This window comes from Phodopus roborovskii, unplaced genomic scaffold (genome assembly GCF_943737965.1).
Source record: "Phodopus roborovskii unplaced genomic scaffold, PHOROB, whole genome shotgun sequence".
NCBI lineage: Eukaryota > Metazoa > Chordata > Mammalia > Rodentia > Cricetidae > Phodopus > Phodopus roborovskii.
In genome coordinates this window covers 46,835,337-46,858,139 of record NW_026126418.1, presented here as the reverse complement: position 1 = coordinate 46,858,139, position 22,803 = coordinate 46,835,337, and the positions used below count along the sequence as shown (strand labels likewise).

Genomic DNA, 22,803 nt, shown 5'->3' with positions numbered 1-22,803 from the left:
TAGTCTTACAATAGTCAATGGTAGCAACTTTGTCTACTGTAGCTAATTCAAAAGGAAAAGTTAGGTCATTTTTCACCAAATCATTGATACAGTAACAAAAGCAAAACAGCTTAAAAATTCTAAAGGCTGGCTTGTAGCACAGTCTACCTGAAGCATCTGTCCTCTACCATTTGTTAAGGTGAGAGTAACTAAATTAAGGCTCCAAGCTGACAGTTTTGCCAAATTCCAAACAAATTATAACCATTTAACTAAACAAACAAAAAAAACCTACAAAATTCCACATGCTTAATAATCTAATAAATTGAAATGTAATCAGGAAATACATTTTTATTATTTTTAATAAATAGTAATAATAAAGATCCTTGGTTTCTCCTGAAGCAGATGAAAAGGCAACTGTGTGAACACTGTGTCACTATGGAGCTAAAATTATGTAGGGAGTTTTAGTATGAAACGTATCTGTCAGAAATTTAAAGATGGGACCGATAGTGCCAATTGGTTGTAATTGACACAAGCTATGTATACTATTAAACAATGACAAAACTCTCAGGATAGTAGAGGAAAATAATTAGGGATGCTTTTCCTTTCTTGGTTCTTCTGATTACCACAGTAAATCTACTGGATTTCATATATTAGTGTGCACTGAATAGCTTGAGAGAAAATATCTGCATATATCCCCGATATATCTCACTGCTAGAAGTCCAGCTCTCTTGTTTTCTCTCTCCCTTTCTCTCTCTCTCTCTCTCCCTCTCTCTCTCTCTCTCTGTTACACACACACACCACACACACACACACACACACACACACACACACACACACAGGAAATATCAATGAGCGTTATCATGAAATCATACATAGGAACCCATCCAGAAATAATTACACACAGCCTTGTGCAACACAGCCCTGGAAGCCTGCATATGTTGGCTTCTCAGCAGCCTGACAGCAGGCAGTTTCCAATTGCATAGAGAAGGGCGAGTTCATGTTAATGAGATTCTCCTTCTGCATTTCTCTACCTCACTGTATCTTCAGCACAGGAAAATCACTCTTCCTCTAAAGCAGAGGAAGCAGGAGAGAAAGTAGGCCTTCCCTTCGTTCACTTGCACTTTTCTCTATCCTCCACTAACGTCCTAAAATCAGCTTATACTCCTCATCGATGCTTTGCTTGGCTCTACAACAAATTGCATTGTAACATCTTTGCCCTCACTTCCATGCTTCTGTCCCTCTCTCCTCAGGTTTTTAAGACCAGGTCTTACTGTGTAGCACAGGCTAGCCTGCAACTAATGATCTTCCTGGTTTACTGTCCCTAGAGTTTGAGACAACAGCTCCTTCCAATTCAGCATGAACACTTCATTTTATTCATTTTTTTTTCTTTCCAGAAAAAGCCACAGTGTTTCAGGGGTGCATCAAAGAAAACCAGAGAGAAAAAAAAATGAGAACATGTCTTCTTTTTCTCATTAGTTTGATAATGAATTTTGTCCTATCAATATCTTCTTGAGAACAGAACATCCTTTGTGAGGACATGTTTCACTGAAAGAAAACATTATTGTCCTCCTGCTAAGGTTTCTCTACAGGTTAAGATAAGGGTGTTCTGATGCTAGTAGGATGGTCCTTCATTTAAGATCCACTCTGATGATCTGTGGTGACACAACCCTTTAATCCCAGCAGAGGCAGATGGATCTCTGAGTTTGAAATTAGCCTGGTGTACAGAGTGAGTTCTGGGACATTTAGAGCTACACAGAGAAACACTGTCTCAAAAAGAAAGAAGATTAACTCTGAATTTATTCTAGTGTGTCTTATTTAATTTCAACTACATATAAAACTCTGCACATTCTAAACTGAACTACTTAATCTTTCCTCCACTTTCTTCTTCTCCTCATTTAAAAGTCTCCTAATGGTGAATATGTAGTTTCTTTCTGTATTTTCAAAAACAAAAATTAAGTTTTACTCATTCTTAGAAGCTGCTTCCATTGTTTTATAAATAACAGCACATGAATTATTTTTAGAGTCTACCAAACCTTACCCATTGTTTTCACTCTTACCTCAGATTTATTGCCATGTTGGGCCAACCTAATAATCCATCTGTCCACTTTGAATGTTTTCTCAAGTACTCATAACATAGTTGCTTGTCTCCCCTCCCTGCTAGTCTTTTAAAATCTCTCTTCATAAATCGGTTGCTTGATCCCTTAACTACTTTTCTTGCTTCTCTGAAATCCATCCAGTTTGTCAGCATCCTTCATGTGCTAGGAATTTTGGGATGGCTTGCAGGATCCCACTGCTGCTTCAGCAACACTTTCTTCAGAAACAGTTATCATCCTGCTTCTTCTGATAGTGAGAAATCCTTAGGCACGATGCTTCAAAAGCATGCAAGGCTGTTGGTATGGTGTTACAGAGACTATTTCTACCTAAATTTTTGTCTGACCTTCACTCCAAGCATGAGCACTTTACAAATATTTCTTTTGCAGTCTTAGTCCATATTTCAAATTTGTTATGCTAAGGCATGTATTAGATGGATTTGCTTTCATCTCCCTCCACTAAGAACAGCTTTCTCTCCTCCGTGTGTGCCTGACCTTTCTTTGTGCCGTTGTATTTCTCCAGTCTGGCCAATTTCTCCATCCAGTGCCATATGTAGTGTAATTAATATGATCTTTACATGTTAGAAGGATTATTAATGATAAGGTTAAATAAAAACCCTTATAACAGGATCCCCACTGGATAACCCTATATAGTCAGCCTATTGTTAGATAACAGTGTGTTTTATTTATGTTCTTTCAACCCATTTGTACCACATGTGACTGTGCCGTGTTAAGCTGAATAAGATTCAAATAGGATTCTGTGAAACTGTACCACAGGTTTCATATTCCTTTTAGTCACCAGTTTTGTGATTTGATCAAAAGGTTGTTAAGTTTGACTGCTATGGTTCAGTCTTCAATTTTGGAAGTTACTGCTATTAGCCAGGGGAAAAGAAATGATTAGGCTGTTCATAGCACTGCAAGATGGATTTCTCTAAATGAAAGCCATAGTATCCAGACTTTTAAAAATAATAAGCACTCATTGTAAAATCATATAGATTCAGTAATATACCTAGTTTCCATATTTATAGTCTCCTTTCACTGTTATCATCAAAATTTATGAATATGTCTACATAATGCAAGTATTTGTATTCAAGTTCCAGAACAGGAAAAAGTGCTCAATTACTGCCTCTTGTCTGTAGCATCTTGCCTCTTCCATCATCCTCTGCTACCTGTAATCTAGTGGGTGGTATATGTCTCACCCACACAAACTTTCCTACAGTAATGAAATTCCACAACTGTTTTACATCATGCTACATTTGAATGTTTATTTTGAATACATGTTAAGGAAAATTAACTCAGGAAAGATGAGCGCTTGATTTTCTTTTTCTTGCTTTTTTTTCTACTAAGTACAGACAAGAAACATAATGAATGAATCAACAGTACATATTTTGATGAAAGCAATGTTAAGCATACAAAACACTGCACATTCAAGAAAAGCCTTGCATTTTCCCAGCTCATAACACTGGAAATGAGATTTGCAATCTTGTTAGTGTCAAACTATGATCATTCATGTTGTTCTACAAATCAAAATAGTATTCTGAAAGAACAGCACTGCACCTTTGATGTTGAAGTTTTTTGTTGTCTGTGCTTTGTGAATGAAATTTTGTTCAAGAAGAGACTTAAGGAAGGCAGGAGACTTGATGAGGTGTGAAAAGAACCCAGGAGGATACTCTGTAGAGAATATATGGAAGCTGGTTGTTTTCATTTGAATTGCAAGAATTGACATTAAATACATGAGCGCATTGAAAGTAAACTTACATTATTCTGGTCAAACCTGAACTGTAGCTGCTCTGCATGTCGTGGAGTTGATGAGTTCATCTCCAGGGACAGGGTGAAAGGAAAAGGCACAGGAGATTTCAACTCCAGAAGAAAGACTATGGTGACACCCCAGACAGAGAAAGCTGCCCTCTGCCCTCTACCTGGGGGCCCTGTGCTGTTCTGGCAGGGACCAACAAGTGGATATTAAAAACAAGAGAAATATCTGGGACAGAAAAATGTCAAACCTTAGAGTCAGTTTCAGTCTTAAAGAGAAACAGTGTCTGAATGAAAGTTATGCTATTAACAATGCAAAATTAAAGGGGAAAAATATCAATGTACCACTTCCAAATTACACAACTTCCAGACATATCTATGATAAGATTGTCTGAATAGACAAAAGAACAAGCTAAATGTGCTGCAGAAATAATTCCATACTGCACAGGGTCAAATTTGGTAGCAATACCTTTCAAACTCCGAGTCTTTTTTAGTAGTCAAGGAAAGAAATATAGACAAATGCTAGCTCTCTTAGTAGCATGTTCTCATAAATTTGAAAAATATTTCACCAAAGATGAGTTTTGAACTTATGGACTGAGTTCAACCTGAAGAAGAACTTGGAAATGAAGCAAAGCAAAGGCGACCACAGCATCAAGCCTACCTTATTCGATGGAGCTGTTGAAATCTCTGAGTCTACACAGGCATAAGTGTGTGTTTTCTTACAGCATGCTTATCTCAAGGCCACCTGGGTATCTCAGTTCAAGAGGAAAGCCCCCCACTAAGGAGCTTTTTGCCCTTTCCAAAAATAAATAAATAAATAAAGGAATAAAGGACCATCTTAAATACTGTTCTGACTGATTTCAAAAACCTCTATTCATTTCACCAGATGTTGGTGCACAAATTCCTTGGCTTCCATGAATATAATCATTCCATACAGTTTCTTTTCTCCTTCTCTATGAATCCAGAGCGGCGGCAAGCTTCAGATACAGAAGCATGCACAAACACATCTTCTCTCCACTGCTTCTTTAAAAACTCAGAATCTAGTGTCTTTATGAAGCCCTCCTTTCTCGCTCACATCAGGAAAAGCAGTAATAACCTAATTCATTAAAGCATTATTTGCATAAATAACAAACAAATCAGTCATCCAGTAAGCAGACTTGTAGACACAAAATGCAAACACCAAAAGCTGCAATTTAGTAAGGCAATGTGCACTATTATGGGGGGGATGTAAGACAGACAGAGCAGTACACCATATATAAAATGTCAAACATGTCAAAACACTCATGAATACCAACATCTCCCACCACACCACGGCCAATTTTAAAGGTTATTTAGGGCTAACGCATCTGCAAGTGCAGATTTTACAGCAGCAGACTTTATTTTTCTCAGATATATTAAAAATAAGTCACTGGTGTGTCAAATGTTTGTGATATTGTTTCCACACATGCAGCCCATGTTGAAACTTCTGCCCGGCACTGCTCAGAGCCAGGCCACTGCATAAACTCCTGATATTGTATGTATTCATTATGAGTCTCTGGAAGCATGTATTTAACCAAATCGGTTCAGCATGCAGAGATGAGAACTAAGCAAAAGAAAGCAAATGTAGCTATCTTTATCTCTCAAAAATAAAAATGTCTCTTAGGGTTTCCATAATTCCACTTTTCAGAATTATTTCAGAACATGTCACAGGGCTTCCTTTTCCCTAAACCTCTGATCATGAATTATTTCTGAATAAGTGCAGGCAAGTGAGTTTTATAAAACAAAAAGCGTAACACATGCAGAACATGCTTATCCTATTCCCAGCCCTCAGATAACTGAAGCTTAAATTAAATGTCAAAGCTGAACAAAATCTATTGTATAAGCAAACAGCTGACCTAAATCCACCATATTTTGTTTGCCAGTGTATATATTCTAATAAATTTTGAAATATAATAAGGCTATTCTTGCTACCCTTTGACCACACCAAGCTAGATGCAGAGAGGATCCTGAAGAAATATTACTTTCTGCTCAACTCTCTCAACAACATCTATTTATGCCTTTCCGTAGACTGCAAGAGCAGCTTTAAAAAAAAACAAAATGTAACACGAGCACTGGCGATCCAAGGCACAGAAGAGGAGAGACTGAATTCAGCACCAAGGGTTTGGTCGCTGCTCAGAACAGAGGCCACCACAAACCACCTTCCTGCCATGAACTGTGATCTTCCTGACAGAAAGCTCAGAAGTTAGGTGGAAATCAAATGGTAGATACAGCAGAGCTCGAGCATCTTAAGTATAGAAAACATTTTTTATTCTTTCTGAGTTTAATGACCTTCTCGGTGGGATAAAGGTATACAGCCATCCTTCACTATGTTCTTGGGTACCAACGTTAGATAACTATAAACTCATTAATTGTGAAAAGCAATGAAAATCATGCCCTGTTTAAAATGTCACCATGAAGCTGGGCATGATGGCACATACTGTGATCCCAGCAGGCTGAGGCAGGAAAGTCATGAATTCAAGGTCAGCCTGAGCTATATGGCAAGATCTAACCTCAAAATGAAAAAAAATTTTAGAAACAAGAGCATTGTACTGTTATGGCTACCCCACTCAGTGTTCTAAATGCACTTGCACTTGGCTTTCAAACCCACAGGTGAGGAATCCTTACTTAATGTCTTTAGAAGCAGTGGGGAAGGCCCAATCCTTCTCAGGCAGCTAAATCAGGGTACTTAAAATGCATGATAATTCCGGGTATTTGTACAATGAGTTATTTTGCAATATTCTTCTCATCATCTGTAAAATTCAAATAATGCTATCCTCACAGTTTAGAGTTCAGAGGGTTATATCAAATAGAATCTGACTTTTGCATGTGGTAGATGTTACTGTAATGGATGAAATTCAAACTGTCAAGTAAGGCCCCTGCCCACTATCTCATTCTGCTTTGCCAATGGCAAAGGAGTCCACATCTCCGTCCACATCTCCCCTGCTGGAGATCTCAGCCCATCTGAGGAAACAACCTCAAACTGCAATGTAATGAGATGGATGAAACTTCTCATGCTAATGGTTTTGTTCTTTTTAATTCTTTTGTCACAAAACATCAAGCCCCTGGGTGATTCCCATTTAACCCAAGGCCTCCTATCCTCAGAGCCACAAAGTCTTCTAACACTGCTATAAAAGCCATCATAGCCACCCACTCCCCCCATGTCATCCCAATACCTTTTTTACATGGTCTTGTTCATCCACTCTCGTTTCTCTTTTTATTTGAACTCACTCACATTGCTGTTGGTACCCAGACATCCTGTGCTTCTAGAACATTTTAGACTTCTCATTTCTGCTTACCTTCAACTCTACACTCTGATTAACTATACCCTGTAAATATCCTCTTCCAACTCCTCAGTCCCCCTTGCAGTATGGTTTGTCATCACCCATCCCCATTGCTACTCATTTCCCACAAAAGCTTCCACTCCCTTCCTTCTGCTGGAATCTAGCACCATTGGGCTAAGCAAACAATGAACTCTCCTCTCTCTCTCTCTCTCTCTCTCTCTCTCTCTCTCTCTCTCTCTCTCTCTCTCTCTCTCTCCCTACCTCTATGTCTTCTCTGCTGGTTTTCTCTTCCTAGGGTAAGGCTGCTAAACAACATCTAGAAGGTAATTGTCTGCATGTGCTCCCTGCCATTAATCCTAGCTGGTGAACAATGATATAGCTTCAAGCAAATAGTGGGTCACAGGGTAAAGAGATGCTGAGGTCTGTTGAGTAAGGAGTTGGTTGCTTCCCACACAGCACCACCATACCACCCAGTCTAGTTCATAAACAGTAGCTGAAAAACTACAACCTACTCTTAAAAATTATTTCATATTGTGTCCCAAGAAAAGTTTCATCGTTCAGTACTTAGACTTCTTGGGAAAGCACTCTTAATTTCTACTCTTTCTTTTTTCATTTCTCTGGGAGGAATTCCTAATATCAAGTTCTAATAACTTTGCAAAACCAGTCATTCGAGGTTCTTGTTTCAAAAACTCTATCTTACTTAGTGCTTACTGATGAAGGGTCCTTTCTCTCCTAATCTCATACTCAAATCAAAATTCCAATTTAATTTGAGTTTGTCAATGAAATCCTCTCCTTTAAGCTCCTAGAGCCAGGCAGTCTCAACAAGCTCAGTCCCTCTGGAAGTTCCTCGCTTTTGTGGCAAAGTTGTCACTCACCACCCACCCCCTGATGCCGGAAGTCTCAGGCAGAAGCCTGCATTTGCACTAAAACAAGTTGAAGGTGGCTTGGAAATTCTACTCCCTCCCCTCATACACATTTTCAGGTGGAGTTAAGGAAGAACAGTAAAGGACCGACCAGCTGATCCCGTCCCATGGGGGCCAGCATTTGCAAAACGCTGTCGGGTTCCAGTGAAGGCGGGTCTTAGCCAAGCTAAGACAAGAGCAGGTCGCCACAGCCAACCTCCTTCCCTGAGGAAGGCCCGTACAGGTCTTCCCCCAAGGCTCCGAGGTTGCTCCAGGCACTGCCCCGATCCTGCCACCAGACTAGTCCCTCACTCTGGCACGATGGCCTTGGACTCCTTACGGGTGCTGTAAGGGGGAAAGGGAGTCGCAGACGCGCACACGTTGTTTCCTCCGGGTGTGGGCACAGGCAGCACGCGCTGCTGAGTGGGGATGCCCGCAACTTTGCCAACCACGCCTCTATGTTAGTCCGGACCACTTGCAAAATGTCCTCTCTGGGGAGTTTTGAGGGGACGCCCTGAAGCTGCGGGACATCGGAGACTGGCCTCAGATGGGGGTGGGGGGCACGAGGAGAAAGCGCCTAGTGTGTGTGTGTGTGTGTGTGTGTGTGTGTGTGTGTGTGTGTGTGTACGGCCTCGGGTCTCAGGCCCCGATGCGCCCTACCTAGCCACTGGGTGATTCTAGAACCTATGGTGACCTCGGCCTTGTGTGGTAATAGCACTGCTGAGAAAGAAGACCTGGGAACATCTGGCAGAGCAAGGAAGGACCGGAAGGAACAGAGAAAATGTTACAGATTGTCCAAGATTCTCGGCAATATCTCCCGATGGTTTGTTCAGAAACAAACCAGTCACGAAAACGCACGCGGCAAAGCAAAAAGTGTTTGCGATCCACCTTCTCCCGCACGGTTGAGAGGGCAGAGGGGAACTCAGACACCGGTTCTGCCCCGTACTAGGGCCTGGACTTCACTAGCCAAGAAGATTATCTACTAAACAGCACAGCGTGCTAAAGGGAGTAAGTGGCCAGAGGCGGGCTTCCTCTAGTCGGCTTGCACGCTCTTCAGGGTCCTGGGCGCACGCCTCAGATGGGGACCCAGGCGCACGTCTCCTAGTGCAGGAGTGGGGTATGGCTCTGTTCTCCTGAGCGCCCACCGCTCCCTGAAGGCCCCTGCAAAAGAAGTCGGACATTTCCTAAGGAAAGGCTCGTGGCCCCAGCTCGGGGAACATTTCAAGGGAAAATTACATCTCCATCATTCAACTTGGGAACTCTAATTTAAAAAACAATTTTTAAACCGATTTACGTGTGTCGCTTTAGTATTAAGAAACGAATTAATTTTTTAAATGATGACCTATTTGGAATTCTTATACTGCTTCATCAATAAAGTCGCCTGTATCGACTAAATTCGCCACTGCAAACCGTGATTGCTCCTGAAGCATTTCTGTCAAATGCAGACTTTCCCAGTGTCTAGCAGCCAGATGCTCCTCCTTGAGTCGTGGCTGAGACCTGAGAGCAGTGTGGACTGCTACCGGCTGCTGGAAGCCCCCACCAGAGAAGCTTCGTAGTGAAATTACAAAACTAAGTCAACGACCGAACTGAGTCGACTACCGGTCCGCGGCATTGCGGTGCCGGGAAAGTTTGCGTGGCTGAGAAACTCCCAGGCACGCCCAGACGAGTTCACATTCTACCATTCCAGGACCGGGAAGGGAGGGAAGGGAGTGTCAGTACTTGAAGTCCCCTTCTGAAAAGTCTTTATTAAAAGACACTCAGACCTCTATTCAACCGTTAAAACAGCACTGACAGAAAGTTTTGAACCTACGGGCTAGATGCCCTCCCATCCCCTTTCACCTTAGGGGAACCTGTCTCCTTTCTTGCCTCGGACTCAGAACCAAACAAAAAAGCACCTATCCCACCGAAGGAGCCGAGCGAGGCTCGCCTTAGAGATTCGTCCTTGCCCTCCTCAGTCACCTGGCGCTGCTGCTTGGCGGCGGATAAAAAAGGAAACCGGTGCGTGTGCACAGCTAAACGACGCTGGTGGCTGGAAGACGAAGGGCGGCATGCTTCTTTGGGTGTGCTCTAGTATTAGTAGTACACAGTATAGGGTCTTGAGAGATGGAAATGCATCCTATACAGGAAAACTTTGTGGTCAAATATTACAAAGAAATTGGAGGGCATTCACCTGTGCACCCGTTTGTGTCTTAAAGTCGTTCTTCACTGGGGATGCTCTGGCTTAAAAGATAATCAGATAATTGACTACTAGGAATGACACCCGCAAAGCCACTAGATTATTAAGAAAACGTGAAATTAAACCTTCAAGTAATATTCTTAAATTGACAGGAAAATCTGTGTCTTCGTTGGATCCTCTGTACACACATTAGCAGCCCATAGACTTACAGTCGGTATTTTTAGGAGATAGAATCCCCAAGATCTCTAAGGATAAAAACCAGCCTGGAACAAGATAAAAGTGCACAAGGCAAGATCTGTGCCATGGGTGTGGTTTGATGCTATTACTCTGGATCATGCAGTAGCTCTGTATCAGAATTAGGACCACCGATTCAGTAAACACACACACACACACACACACACACACACACTCACTCACTCACTCGCACACACCCTCCTGAGTGCCTTCTGATCAGTTTCAGAAAGCCAAAAGTCTGAGTGAGGGAAGGCAGGACACTCAGAAAGGCAGAAGCCAGAAAACACCAGGCAATAGAACCGCCTGTCTGTTCTTGGTTTATATTAAGGCCATCTCTCCAAAAAGCCAAGAGCATTCTGGGCAGCCTCTCAAAGTAGGACTAGACCACCAAGCTTTTAAAATAGACCTTTTCTCAGACCTGAGAAGTGTATGGATGGCCATGGCATTGGAACAATGACTCTGTATTTTCCATTGCTGAAATGACACTTTCATAAATGAAACCCAAGGGCCATTGGGGAGCAGAGATGAATAGGAAACCCTCTTCAAAAAGTTAGACCTCTTCCTGAAGAAGTTCCATTCACTCACTTTGACAATGTAGAGAGTCTGTGGGTCTTCCTGGGTGTTATTCCTAGAAAGAAAATCTAAGATGGAAAGAGTTCTGGGCAATGAGAACCTCTGAAAACACGGAAGAGATGTAGGTGAGTGTGAGCCAGGAGTTAGAATGCTGCTGTAAAGCAGAAATCATACTAGAGGCAAATTCAGAATAACCCAGTGCAGTAGGTGCAGTCTGGAGAGCAGGAGAACATGGTGTCCCTTTCACTCGAAATTCTCCAGAGACTTACTGTCCTAGCGCCCCCACTGGCCTGCAATGGTGCTTGCTGCTTCCTTAAGAAAAATCAACCTTGGGGGTGTTTCTGGGATCAACTCTCAGGGCTTCTGTGGCAGTGGAATGTAATTGTCTCAGGGCCCGAAGATACCTGGGAGAAGAGCTCTGATGGGAGCTCAATCTGTCTGCTAAAAAGTTTATGGCTTTGATTCAAAATAAGATAGAATAATAAAATTAAATGCATTATCTGATCATATATATATATATATATATATATATATATATAGAGAGAGAGAGAGAGAGAGAAATTGGGCATTTCCTTATTGTTTGATTGTTTGATATCCTATGTTGTAGCAGTCCTCCTTTACCCTCGAATGCTGAGAGAGAAACCCTCCAAGTAAAAATAGCTTTAAACTTTCCTTGTCTTTTTGCCAACCACAAAACAATTGTTTTTTGTTTTTTGGGTTTTTTTTTTTTTTTTTTTTTTTTTTGGAGGGCGGGGGATGCCCCAACAGCTCTGGTGGCCTTATACTACTATAGCAATACATTTTTTAAACAATAACAATAACTTTTTTTTTTGTAAATTCAGTGACCTAGAGGCCATCTGTAATTAGCCAGGATCAGTCACCATGATCATCCCGTGTTGCAGCTCTTCTAGGCCACAACTGGACTACCATCTGCCAAAGGATAGATGGCTGAGAGACAGCTCAGCCCAACAGTTCCCTTCCTTCCATGGAAAGTTAGTGCAGAGCCTCATCTTAAAACTTGCTTAAACCAAATCAGAGACCTGACAAGGACTTTTTTTAAATCTGGAATACTTAAAAGGTGGAAATGTTATTCTAAAAGTGCAGATTACACCTCATCAATACCCATCAAAGCAGGAAAATAATGTAAGAAATGTCTCTACAGAGCTCAACTGGTAAAGCTGACTCAGGACTGCAAGGGCCAGAGACCCAGAGCTCTCCCTTCCACACTCTTACCAGCATGCATAGGAATTGAAAAGGCAAAAACAAAAGTACAAGATCTGTGTGGCCTTTCTGAGACTCAAGCACAGACTTCCTGAAAGCTGTCCACAAGACCTTCCAGAGATTCCCAACACTAGAAAAGTTTAGAAGCTTCTTGGTATCCTAAGTTTGTCCTTTGAAAGCTATACTTACTCAAAACTTACAAGAGTAAAATAAAATATTCCAAATCCACTCTGATAAATGTAGGTCACCAGACTGGAAAATTCAGGCTAAGGAAAAATATTGCACTGAATTCTCTAGATAATTAGCTCAATTACACCCTCCCTCTTGCCACAATGGATTCAGGCTGTCACTCTGAAATTCAGATGTTGTGTAAATGACCTACCCCAAATCAATCTCCACTTTTGCATCTTTCTTCTATGTGTTGTTTAGTCATCATTTTCCTGACCCAGAAATAAGACAAAGTTCTGTTCATTTACGTGGTTTATTGTTGTAAACATTAAAATTGTCTTTCTCAAAGAAAGAATTTATCAGAAAAAAAAATCAGCATCTCTAACTGTCATACACCATAGAAAAAAAAAGGCAGTGACTCATCTCATGTGCCGTACTAGAAATATACAAAGAAAAATACTACAGAATATGGCAATATTAAAATTCTTACTCAAACATAAAATAATATATTAACTGACAATTTTAGACATTAAAAAAAAACAAAAAAATTCAAAGTGCTCAGTAATTTCCAGGGAGTTATGTAGATTATAAGCACTCTGGAAACAGTCAAAAGCTGCTGCATGCAAGTTCTGTTTAGCTTTAGACAACAAAATAATCAAGATATAAACTTTCTTTTATCAACATCAACGGTACATACAACACTTACAAACAAGGAATGTTGGACGGTGTTACAAACACTATGTGTCCCTTTTGTCAGGATTTTCCAATGTATTGATACTTGTGCCCACCTATTATACAATTGAGAAAATGTTTAAGCTCAGATAACTACCAATCTTTATAAAATCTAACAGACTACATAGTGTCTGAAATACTATTTATATAATATAGACATTACTGAAGTAGCAAGTGCCTATAACATCTTCAACCTAGAATCACATGCTTGTCCCTTTTTATGTAATTATTTTCTTTTTTTTTTTTTTTGCAAACACACTTACTTTTTAGAATTTGTAATATTTATTCATAAATAGGCACAAAATAATTTAAAAAGCCAAACTGCATTGGATAAATTTACAAGCCTCTGCCTTCTTCAACTCATGCCACCCACGCAACATTTAGTTTTACTATATATATTACAGCTGTCTTTACAGCAGAAAACTTTGAAGTCTTATTATAGGGCAAAATATGTGGGTCCTCCTAAGGTAGGTGTGTGTGTGTGTGTGTGTGTGTGTGTGTGTTTATGTGTGTGGTGTGTGGATACATTTGTCTTAACTGCAACAAGCAAGCATGGCCAAACATTTCCCATCAAACATTAGCAGTTTTTCTTCTGAACAATAAATTGATTTTGAACTGATAATAAAAAGTTTATACCACTATACTGTGTGTTGTCCATTTTCTAAATCCAGGGTGCCCCGGAGCCAAAATGCCCTTTCAGGTTCTGCCTGCAGGTTAGGAAATAGCGGCAGTTTTTGTTTGTTTGTTTGTTTGTTTACTTTAGGAATGGGGGCTAGGGGTCTACAGAAGGGAGATGATATGAACAGGGCACTTTGGCCAGCTCTGCCCGTGTGACCAGACCCCTCTGGATGGTTTTTCTTTCCAGGTCTTTTGAAGTGCATGGGAGAAGATCTTAGAAGGGTAAGGTGTCCAGGAATAGTTTGTCAATTATGGCTGGTGGTGGTACCAAGTCTTCCAGTTTCAGGTAGAAAATGCGCTGGAGCCCCTGCGTGCAAAGGGTGCGGAGTTCTGGGAGCTTCCCCAACAGTTTGGATAGATAGTTGGGACGGTTCAAGCCCCCATTATTGAAAGTCACGTGGTCTTTAAGACAATTTACAATTTTGTTTTGTAATTCTTCCACTCTCTTAGGTTCCTTGAGCCCATGTCTCTCTGCAGAAAATGCAATCAGAAACAAAAGAAGAATGCATATGGAGTTAGTCAGCTGGAAGAATCAGAGAGCATCTGTGACTGGGGAAAGCCATGACTGGTCCCACCAGAGGAACTTCTGCAAGGGAAGTACCCTGCACTAGCAGTACTGACCTGTGACCATAGCCAGGGCAGCAATGCAGGAGAAGGCAGAAATGTCGATGTTCATATTCTGCAAGTTGGAGGAGAATTCAACAATGGAATCAATCCATTCCCCAAAGCCACGCACGCATTGCAACCTGTGCAAGACCACCCCATTGCAAAAGATGAGTTTACCCTCCACTGGGTTGGACCTGCAATTAATACCAAAGAGAGAGGGGAGAAAAAGAGAGAGAGAAAAGCTAAACAACTAATTACTTGAAGAGCAATAAATGAGGGATTTAAGAGGCACCTAATTACTGAAGAGTTAATAACATGTAGACCAGTGGACCTTGAAAGGGTTTAATTTCATAACAATCAAGAACGCCTCTAGCCCATCTCCACTCCGTTCACCCAAGGTTTCTGGACTCACTCTTTCCCCTCCCACCTTTTTTTTTTTTTTTTTTTTTTTTTTTTAATCTTGCCCACGTCCTACCCTTACCCCACCCTTCCCCCCTCCTTTCTTTTACTTCCTCGTTCCTCTCTAGGCCTCCCTCATTACCTGTACGCTAATCGAAGAACAAATAATTCTAAGAACGCTGATTCAAAAAGCAGGTCTTGATCAGCTTTGGGCAGGTCAGCAAAGCCAGGGATCTTCTCTGCCCAACCTCTGATGATTTCCATAGAGCCAGTCAGGAGATCGTAGAATTGCTGTATATGTTGGGTGTCATCTCCACTCATCTGATAGTCAGGGTTTGCCTGGAACTGGAATTTCATTTTAAAAAGCACTTAATGAGGTTCTCTAAAATATATAACCCGTGAAATTGCTAACCCCGTTTCTAGTAGGGGAGCCAGGTTTTTATAACAATTAAACCTCTCTCTGACCAGTAAGGAAATTAGATGTTCCGGGGCAATTAATTCAATTAGGGACGGTGCTATGAGGTCGCTGCTTTAAATATGTAAATTACCATTTCCATACAGACTAAATACAGTGCCATCCAGCCCTGGGAAACGTTCAGTCTTATCTCCACAAAACAATTGACACGGTAGTATTCATGCTAATCCCAGAGTGGGTCTTCAGTGGAGGCGCCCTTTGCAAAGCTTAATAATATTGCAGTAGCTACTAGGATTGCCCACACTCCCTCTTAACCAAAACCTGCACATTTTCACAACTAGAGTAAGAGGAAGTGCACCACTTGATCCCTGACCCCGACACCCCCGCCCCCCGTTATTCATTCCACACTCTTTTATTTCCTGGCCCCAAGCAAGCTCGATTTTTCATGGAGGGTGGGGGGTGGCGGCGGATCTACTCTGCACGAAGTAGATCTGGGAAGGAAGGTTAGGCACAGCCTCAGTCTGGGCTTTGCCTTTCGGACCTCAGACGGAGGAATTGTCGGGCAACAGAGTTTCACAAAAACTCAACCACTCTGGCACGTTCTAAGATTTACACCTCTCTGTCTTCTGGAACCCTGGCCAGGGTTGTGAAGCATGTATCCTGGTTTGCCTCATTTACCCTTGAATCTGGGGCCTTAAACTGAGTGTAGGGAGTGGGTTTGTTCATTCCTGGGTTTGTTCACATGATAACCCCCACTAGCTTCTTACCCTGGAATAGTCCAGGCTGGTCATAGCCGGGTTGGAGTCGACATGGGCTCTGACGAGGGCACTGATCAGACTCACCGGGGGTGAGGGGGGAGAGGGATCCTGTGGACTCTTCGGCTTCGAGGGTAAACGACCTCTCCGGCCTTTTAAACTGTCCGTGCGAACCACTGTAAAGGAATAGCCGGGTTAACACTGTTCCCTTGAGCCCAGACTCAGCGGCCTCACGGGTCTCCCGGGAGGCAGCAGTGGGCGCCAGACCTGGTAGCCCAGGGGTCCTCTTACTTGCAAAGACCTTACTGATGAGAAGCATTGAAAAGAAAAAACGAAAACAAAACAAGATGCGTTATTTTGTACCTTCCTCCACCTGGGTCGGAGGCTAGGAAGGCCCAGTGGCTTTCTTTAGAGAAGGCTGGGCCATTAAGCAGTGAGATCCCGGAGAGTGCGTATAAAGGGGCGGCGGGAGGCAGGGACCAGGGTCCACAAGCAGCTGGTGGTCTTTCAAGAGCGCGGAATCAGAGGTCAGCAGCTTGTCCCGACCTACCTTCTTTAACCATCCCAACAGCCAGGCACTTCTGAAATCGACAGTATTGACAACGATTTCGGCGGCGCTTGTCCACTGGGCAGTTTTTATTTGCTAAACACACGTATTTTGCGTTTTTTTGCACCGTGCGCTGCAGAGGGAGAGAATGTAGGCCAAAAATTATTATCTTTTAATTCAAAGCCTAGTAAACTGGAGACTTTTTTAATGGCTTGGGTAGGCATTCCTTCCCTACAAACATAAACACTACTCCTTTAAAAAATTTTTTTTTCTTGTTCTTTTCTTCCTATTTCCTTCCCTTTTCCTCCCCCAGGGCATTTACCAGAAGAAAATTGATAGCGTTAACATTTGAGCTAACCTTGCCGCTCCTTGCTGTGTTTTATATGCCAGGAGAAGGAGCAGGAGACGCTCAGTAAATACAAATCCGTGGGCATTCATATTATTTACATTCCTTGGAGACCTTCTCTATTTAAAATGATAAGATTATTCAATCAGGATGGCGAAATAAAGAGATCACTTAATTTGACCATAGGGAATTCTGTTCCACTTGGTTAGCTCAGACACGGTTCTCTGTCCTAACCAATTTCAATCTGAACAAGGAAGACAGAGCCTAACACATGCAAATAGCCCTCTTCCAACTCTGGCTCCAGCAATTTCGGGCAGGAGCCCGCCGGGCGGCAGGTTGCTGTGGGGAGAGGGGGGAGGTGAAACCCTGACTTTCCCAGTCTTGCTTATTTCTTTCCTTAGACACCCCCAAAGGCCCTTCCACTTCAGGGATACTAGGGCTGGGCTGCCTACCGGAAGGCGAGGGCACTTTCCTGGGTCTCAGGTACAACAAGGTCATCTCTACCTGCCACCTCAGTTTAGTCTTGCTCACCTTAAAGAAACCTTTGCAGCCCTCACAAGTGCGAACGCCGTAGTGCTGACAGGCCGCGTTGTCTCCGCACACGGCGCACAGACCCTCGTTGGAGGGAGAGCCCCGGGACGGTGGCGAGGGCACCTGCGAGTCAAGCAACTGAGATGCATGGCCGATCTGCAGGCCCGGGAAGCCCATGGATGCCGGCTTGCGAATGGGGTTGGGCACGGCGAAGGTCTGCCCATCCACTACGTGGTGGCTGCCCGCGGGTTCCGGGTTCATAGGGACGTGCAGAGGCCCGTCGAAGCGCATCTGGCAGCTGGAAACAGGAGTGCCCGGGGGCGACTGCTTAAAGGAGAAGAGTGAAAGGCGGGAGACAGGTGTCTTCCTCTGCTCGATCATGTGTGTAGTGGCCACGTAGTTCTGATGGAAGTTGTGAAGAGACCCCGGGTCGTCCCACATCGGGCTATGCTGCACCTGGAAGCCCGGGGTGCTGGGTGTTGGGGGCGAGGAGGGCTTGTAGTAAACCGACCCGGAGTGTGGCATCATCTCCTCGGACTGAGGGGGCAGGTGGCTGTGCTGCTGGTAGTTGTGCATCTGAATGTCTTCTACCTTAATGGAGGACTGCTGTCCGGACAGGGGCATTTGGTACAAGCAAGGTGGCTTGACGTCGTAGCCTGTGCTGTAGTTGTCCATAAAGGTACTGAAGCTGGGGAGAGAAGTGGTGGCAGTGATTTCAGTGTTGGTGAGGTCCATGCTAAACTTGACAAACTCTGGAGTTAAGAAATCGGAGCTGTATTCTCCCGAAGAGTGGTAACTGTAGCTCTGGGAAGCGGGGCTGGCTCCTTGAGGCGAGGACCCATACTGCGCCTGAACACAAGGCATGGCTGGAAATGAAACAGGGTGACATACACTCAGCCTGGTCAACTGAACACTTTCTTCCGGGCTCGGGTACACCTGGAGCTACACCGGCAGCCCGCGGCGTCAGAGAGAGGGTAGGGGTACGAGGGGAAGGACAAAGTGGGTCGGAGCAGCAATGAAGAGAGGAAAGGACTGATCCCGAACCACCCAGAGCTGGAAAACTGTTGAGAAACTACAATCCCGGATATTTCCAAATGCTCCCCCCACTCCGCCCCGCTCCCCACTTTGATGAGCCTCTACACTGAAGCTCAGGGTCGACGACAGGGTTTCTAGAACCCATGGTCTAGAAATGACGTTGAATCGCACAATATAAAGTTGTTCTCTGTGGCCATAAGGCACAGGGCCGGCCTGAGACGATCCTGTTGGCCTGTGTTTCTGGAGATGGGGGAACTCGGGAAAGGTAACGAAAGAAAGAGCTCACTAACCTTCTGTCGAGTTATTGGAGTTTTCGAGGAAATTAAAGGTGGACAGTGTCGTAATTCAACGAAGGACAGAGTTTCCAAGATTTTTAAAAAAGCAATTTGGAATCCAGCCCGTCAGAACTCCCTGAAATACAGACATAGGAAGTTTGAGGATGTCTTCCCATCGAGATTTGGCTGGGTAGAGGCAGACTCACAGGCCCTTCAGTGCCTCCTTGGGAATGAATGCGAAGACTTTACCAAACAGTGGCTTAAATGAACGTGCAAAGACATGGCTAAACAACAGATAATGCCACTCATCTCCCAGTGTAAATCCCTGCAGAGAAAGCATTCTGGAAGGAAGTTATCCCATGAGCCTACTTGATACTTAACAATATAATGAATTGGTCCCTTTGCTCTAGATGGGTCATTTTCCTTCTACTTTATTTCAAACCTGGCTAAGAAGACTAAGCTAAAGAGAAACTATGGCGTCGAAGCCTTCTCTTAAATATTTTTCTTGTAGTCAAATGGACTTTTCTCTTAGGAAGGAAAAAAGTTAGTAGAATTCAAAAATGCACACTGGGGGAAAAACAATAGAGATCCCACCCTAAGAAAATGTTAGCAAGACCTGGACAACCAAGAAGCCAATTTGGGAGCAAGTATATAGCTTTTCTATTTGTTTTTGACCCAGCACTGGGGTTTGGGGTACAAATGAATTGGTGTTACTCCAGAGAGCTGGATTTTCAACACCTTTAATGGCCCAGAGGTGATGAGAGAGACCTCTTCCTTACCAGAAGTATCGGGTTAACTGCAGAGGGAAGGACATATTACATATATAATATTGGCACCAAAGTTAAAAGCACAATAAGCTAAACATCTTCTCCACAATGTTTTCCATGGGCTGCCTACTTGCTGGGACATGGCATTCTTGTGTCCCAGCAATTGTCAGATGTTCCCACTTGCAAGGCATTCTAGAGCACAGACAGACTTGTTAATAAAGATAGAGAAACCCAAGACATGCTCCTTCTGCTCCCCCTCTCCTTTCTTTCATAATCTTGCTTCAAGGAGTGGACAAGGTTAACCATCCGCCGCCGCCCTTGGAAATAACTCTGTGCTGGATGTGAACCCCTAGCAGTGTCACAATTTCATAACTGCACTCTTTACCGCACGCACACACTCTGGCACACTACCCAAGGACAGCATTTATCAAAACCAGAAATTTCAGGCAACTTAGCAACAGGACACTCTACCGACACCATCCTTACACGGCGATACCCGGGAAACATCTGCTCGCGGGCGATCTGAGAGACACTATTCCCAAGCAACTCATAAACTTTCTCTCCCGGACTGTTAGCCACTTGTTCACGAGCTCTAGAGTCTCCAACAAGCCACAATCAATTTCACACCAGGAGCAAACTTTGCGCACCTCTCTGCAGGCAAGCCCGCATCTCCTAAAACTGTGGGAGTCCCCCTTGCACATCCACCAATGAGAAGCCTGGAAGACTCTGCCGGCAGCCAACTCCCCCCCAACGCTACAGCCCAAGTTCCAGCAAAGGCTCGGCGGAGCGACGCGCGCCCACTCGCCATCCACCCGCCCCCCCTCCAGCCCCTTGGCGATCCGCGTCTCTGGCGCCCACTTGCAGAGAACCTGGTCTCCAGTCCGCGGAGCCCGGGTGAACCCGAGAGCACAGACGGCACCGCCGCTTCTACTCACTTCTCCGCTCTCTTCATTCATTCAACTCCGCCGAAGTGCAGTTCCCTCCGGGAGCCGGGGCTCCGGGGTCCGCGGGAGCCTTGAGGGAGCCGGGTGTGGGGAGCCACACGCCACCAGCCCGGCGGAAGAAGAGACAAGACAGCCGGTGGGGCAGGCGACAGGGACGCGGAACTGTGCAGAGCCGCGGGGCGGACTGGCCCTGGCCGCCAATGTGCCTTTGTTTATGTGGCTCGGGCTGCGGCTGCCAACAAGCACCTAAAGTCTGCGCGCGTCAGCGCGCGTCAGCGGCCCGCGGTCCAATCGCCGCGTCGCCGCGCTCCCCGGACTCCTGGCCCGCGCTCGCTTTGGTATATTTCCGACCTGACGTCACGGCTGGGGCTGATTTTAAGGTGGGAACGCTTCTGCCTTCACCTTGGTAGCCCACTTGGGTGTTTTTTTTTTTTTTTTTTTTTTTTTTTTCCGAAAGAAGTGTGACTTAGGCAACCCAGGTCCAGGTCCGTGAAACCTGCGGTGATGCTACATTTCACCTGCCCCCAGGCCCTGAGTCCTCACACGTGGGGAGGGTGCAACAAAAGCTTGAACGGAAAAGAACGCTGGCGTGGGCCAAGTGGCTGGCACCTGGACCACACGGACAGAGGTGTGCCTTGCTGCTTCCCAACATCACCCTCCACACAATCCTTAGCGGAAGTGCAAATATTCCGTGACTCGCGGCTCTCCTTGGGCTTAGATGGGATTTCCCTAGCCCGCGCATCCCCTTCTCCCCTTATTTCTATATCAGTCTTCCACGTTCCTTCTAGAGATAAGGGAATAGGGTCCATTTTTCTTTCCTCCTCTTTCCTGAAACTAAAAAGCTATAGTTAAAGGAGTGTGGAGGGAGAGAGGGCAGACATTGAGGACCTCACAAGTAGGAGTGAATTGTTGCTTGCTTTTCTTTTACAGATAAAACATCAAAGAGTCGGGCAACAGGTGCGCCTGTGCAGAAAGGTGGTCTGATCCTTCCCTTCAGTCAACTCTCAACAGCATTGATATTTCACTGTGCCCGCCAAGCCCTTCTTGTCCCTCTCACGAGTTTCTGAAACGCAAGGGCTGTCGTCCCCATAACCAAGAAGAAAGAATGGTGGGAGAAGCGGCAAAGGGAGGGGAGCCGGAGGCGGTAGTGGGCCGTTCGCTGTCTCGGAAAAACAGAGGGTGTGTGCCCAGTGCCTCAGCTCAGGGTCCCCATGGGCTGTGGGAGCGTGTCCTACCACCACGGGCGTCAGAGTAGCCTCCCGCTCGGCTCTGCAAGACAATTCGCCCGCCAAGCGCGTGGATCTTGCTAGCAAAGGAATCGCCGCTCCTCCGGAGGGCAAGCCTTACTCCCAGTAGCCCAGGGCGGCAGACTTCCTAAGGTTTCTCCGGAGACCAGGAAGGGGATGGGGCCGAGGGAGGGCGACTTTGGAGGGTCCCCTTCTCCGCCCAGGACAGCGCTCCTCCCCTCCTCCCGCGCGTTGGCTCACTCCCAAACTGCCGGGGGAGGGGGGGGGGTTGTGCGTTGTGCAACTCGGCCCCCTTTTGGTGATCCTAGCACCGGCGAAGAACACCGCGGAACTCTCAGGGTTGTGGGGTTGCTCATTCCTAGCCTGCACCTCCGCCTTTGCCGGCTCCGAGCAGAGTAAGCCTGAGGCTGCAGAGGCGTTGCCATCGGGTGCCCTGCGGCTGCCCAGACGAGCCGCGGGCTCCACTGTTCATCAGCCTCGGGGAAACCTACGTGACCACCTTAAAGTTTCCCCCAGATGTTGCGACTGCCTCTCCAGCTGCTGCCGCTATGGCTCGCGGTGCCCTAGTGGGCGCGAGAAAAATAAAATAAAACCAGGAAGTGGGGGAAGGGTGCAAAAGGGGGCAGGGTGAAGAACAGCTTATTAGTGTGCGCTCGGCAGCGTCAGCGCCCCGTGGGCAGAAGCGATTCCACGCGAACGAAAGGGAAAAAGTGAGAGTTTGGAGAGCAATGGAGAAGGAAGGGGGTGGGGTGGCGGTGACGCAGGGGCGCAGGCATTGACGCACCGGCCAGGCTGGGCCCAAAATAGCAGAAACTCCAGCTCACAGGCGCCCTCCCGGGTTTCCTTCCCCTTCCGCGAGGGAGCAGGGTGCGGTCAGGGGGAGCCTTCCTTGATCCACGCGGTGGGCCTGGTTCCCGGCAGCTATTTTCAGAAGTCGGAAACCCAAGTTTCGTTACACTGGGGTGGAAGTTATTATTTTTTAATACAGGAGAGTGACTACCAAAAGGTTTAAGATCATAACCACAGCCCTCCCTACACAAATGCGGCTAAGTAGATATGTTGCCCTATGCACACTACTTTCCCTCAGTTTGGGTTGAGTTGGGGACATTTCCTTCCAGAGCGAGGAAAGGAG

At 45.0% G+C, this 22,803-nt stretch overlaps 1 protein-coding gene across 4 annotated transcripts; it reads right to left on the bottom strand.

Annotated features, from left to right (window-relative positions):
• Nucleotides 1-13,341: 13,341 nt before the first annotated feature.
• Nucleotides 13,342-20,559, bottom strand: Nr4a2 (nuclear receptor subfamily 4 group A member 2). 4 transcript variants are annotated; one of them, XM_051184672.1, is made up of 8 exons: nt 20,416-20,559; nt 18,729-18,849; nt 17,404-18,269; nt 16,530-16,659; nt 16,067-16,155; nt 14,952-15,154; nt 14,426-14,604; nt 13,342-14,275 (listed from the first exon to the last, which is right to left on the bottom strand). In XM_051184672.1, the coding sequence occupies exons 3-8, from the start codon at nt 18,265-18,267 to the stop codon at nt 14,019-14,021; spliced, it is 1,722 nt and encodes a 573-aa protein (XP_051040629.1). In that variant the 5' UTR covers nt 18,268-18,269; nt 18,729-18,849; nt 20,416-20,559; the 3' UTR covers nt 13,342-14,018. The 4 variants fall into 4 exon arrangements, 3 of the variants coding, with proteins under 3 accessions (XP_051040629.1, XP_051040628.1, XP_051040630.1); XM_051184671.1 differs by having other exon boundaries at nt 15,992-16,155; nt 20,416-20,558; XM_051184673.1 differs by having other exon boundaries at nt 15,992-16,155; nt 17,404-18,091; nt 20,416-20,558.
• Nucleotides 20,560-22,803: the final 2,244 nt, after the last annotated feature.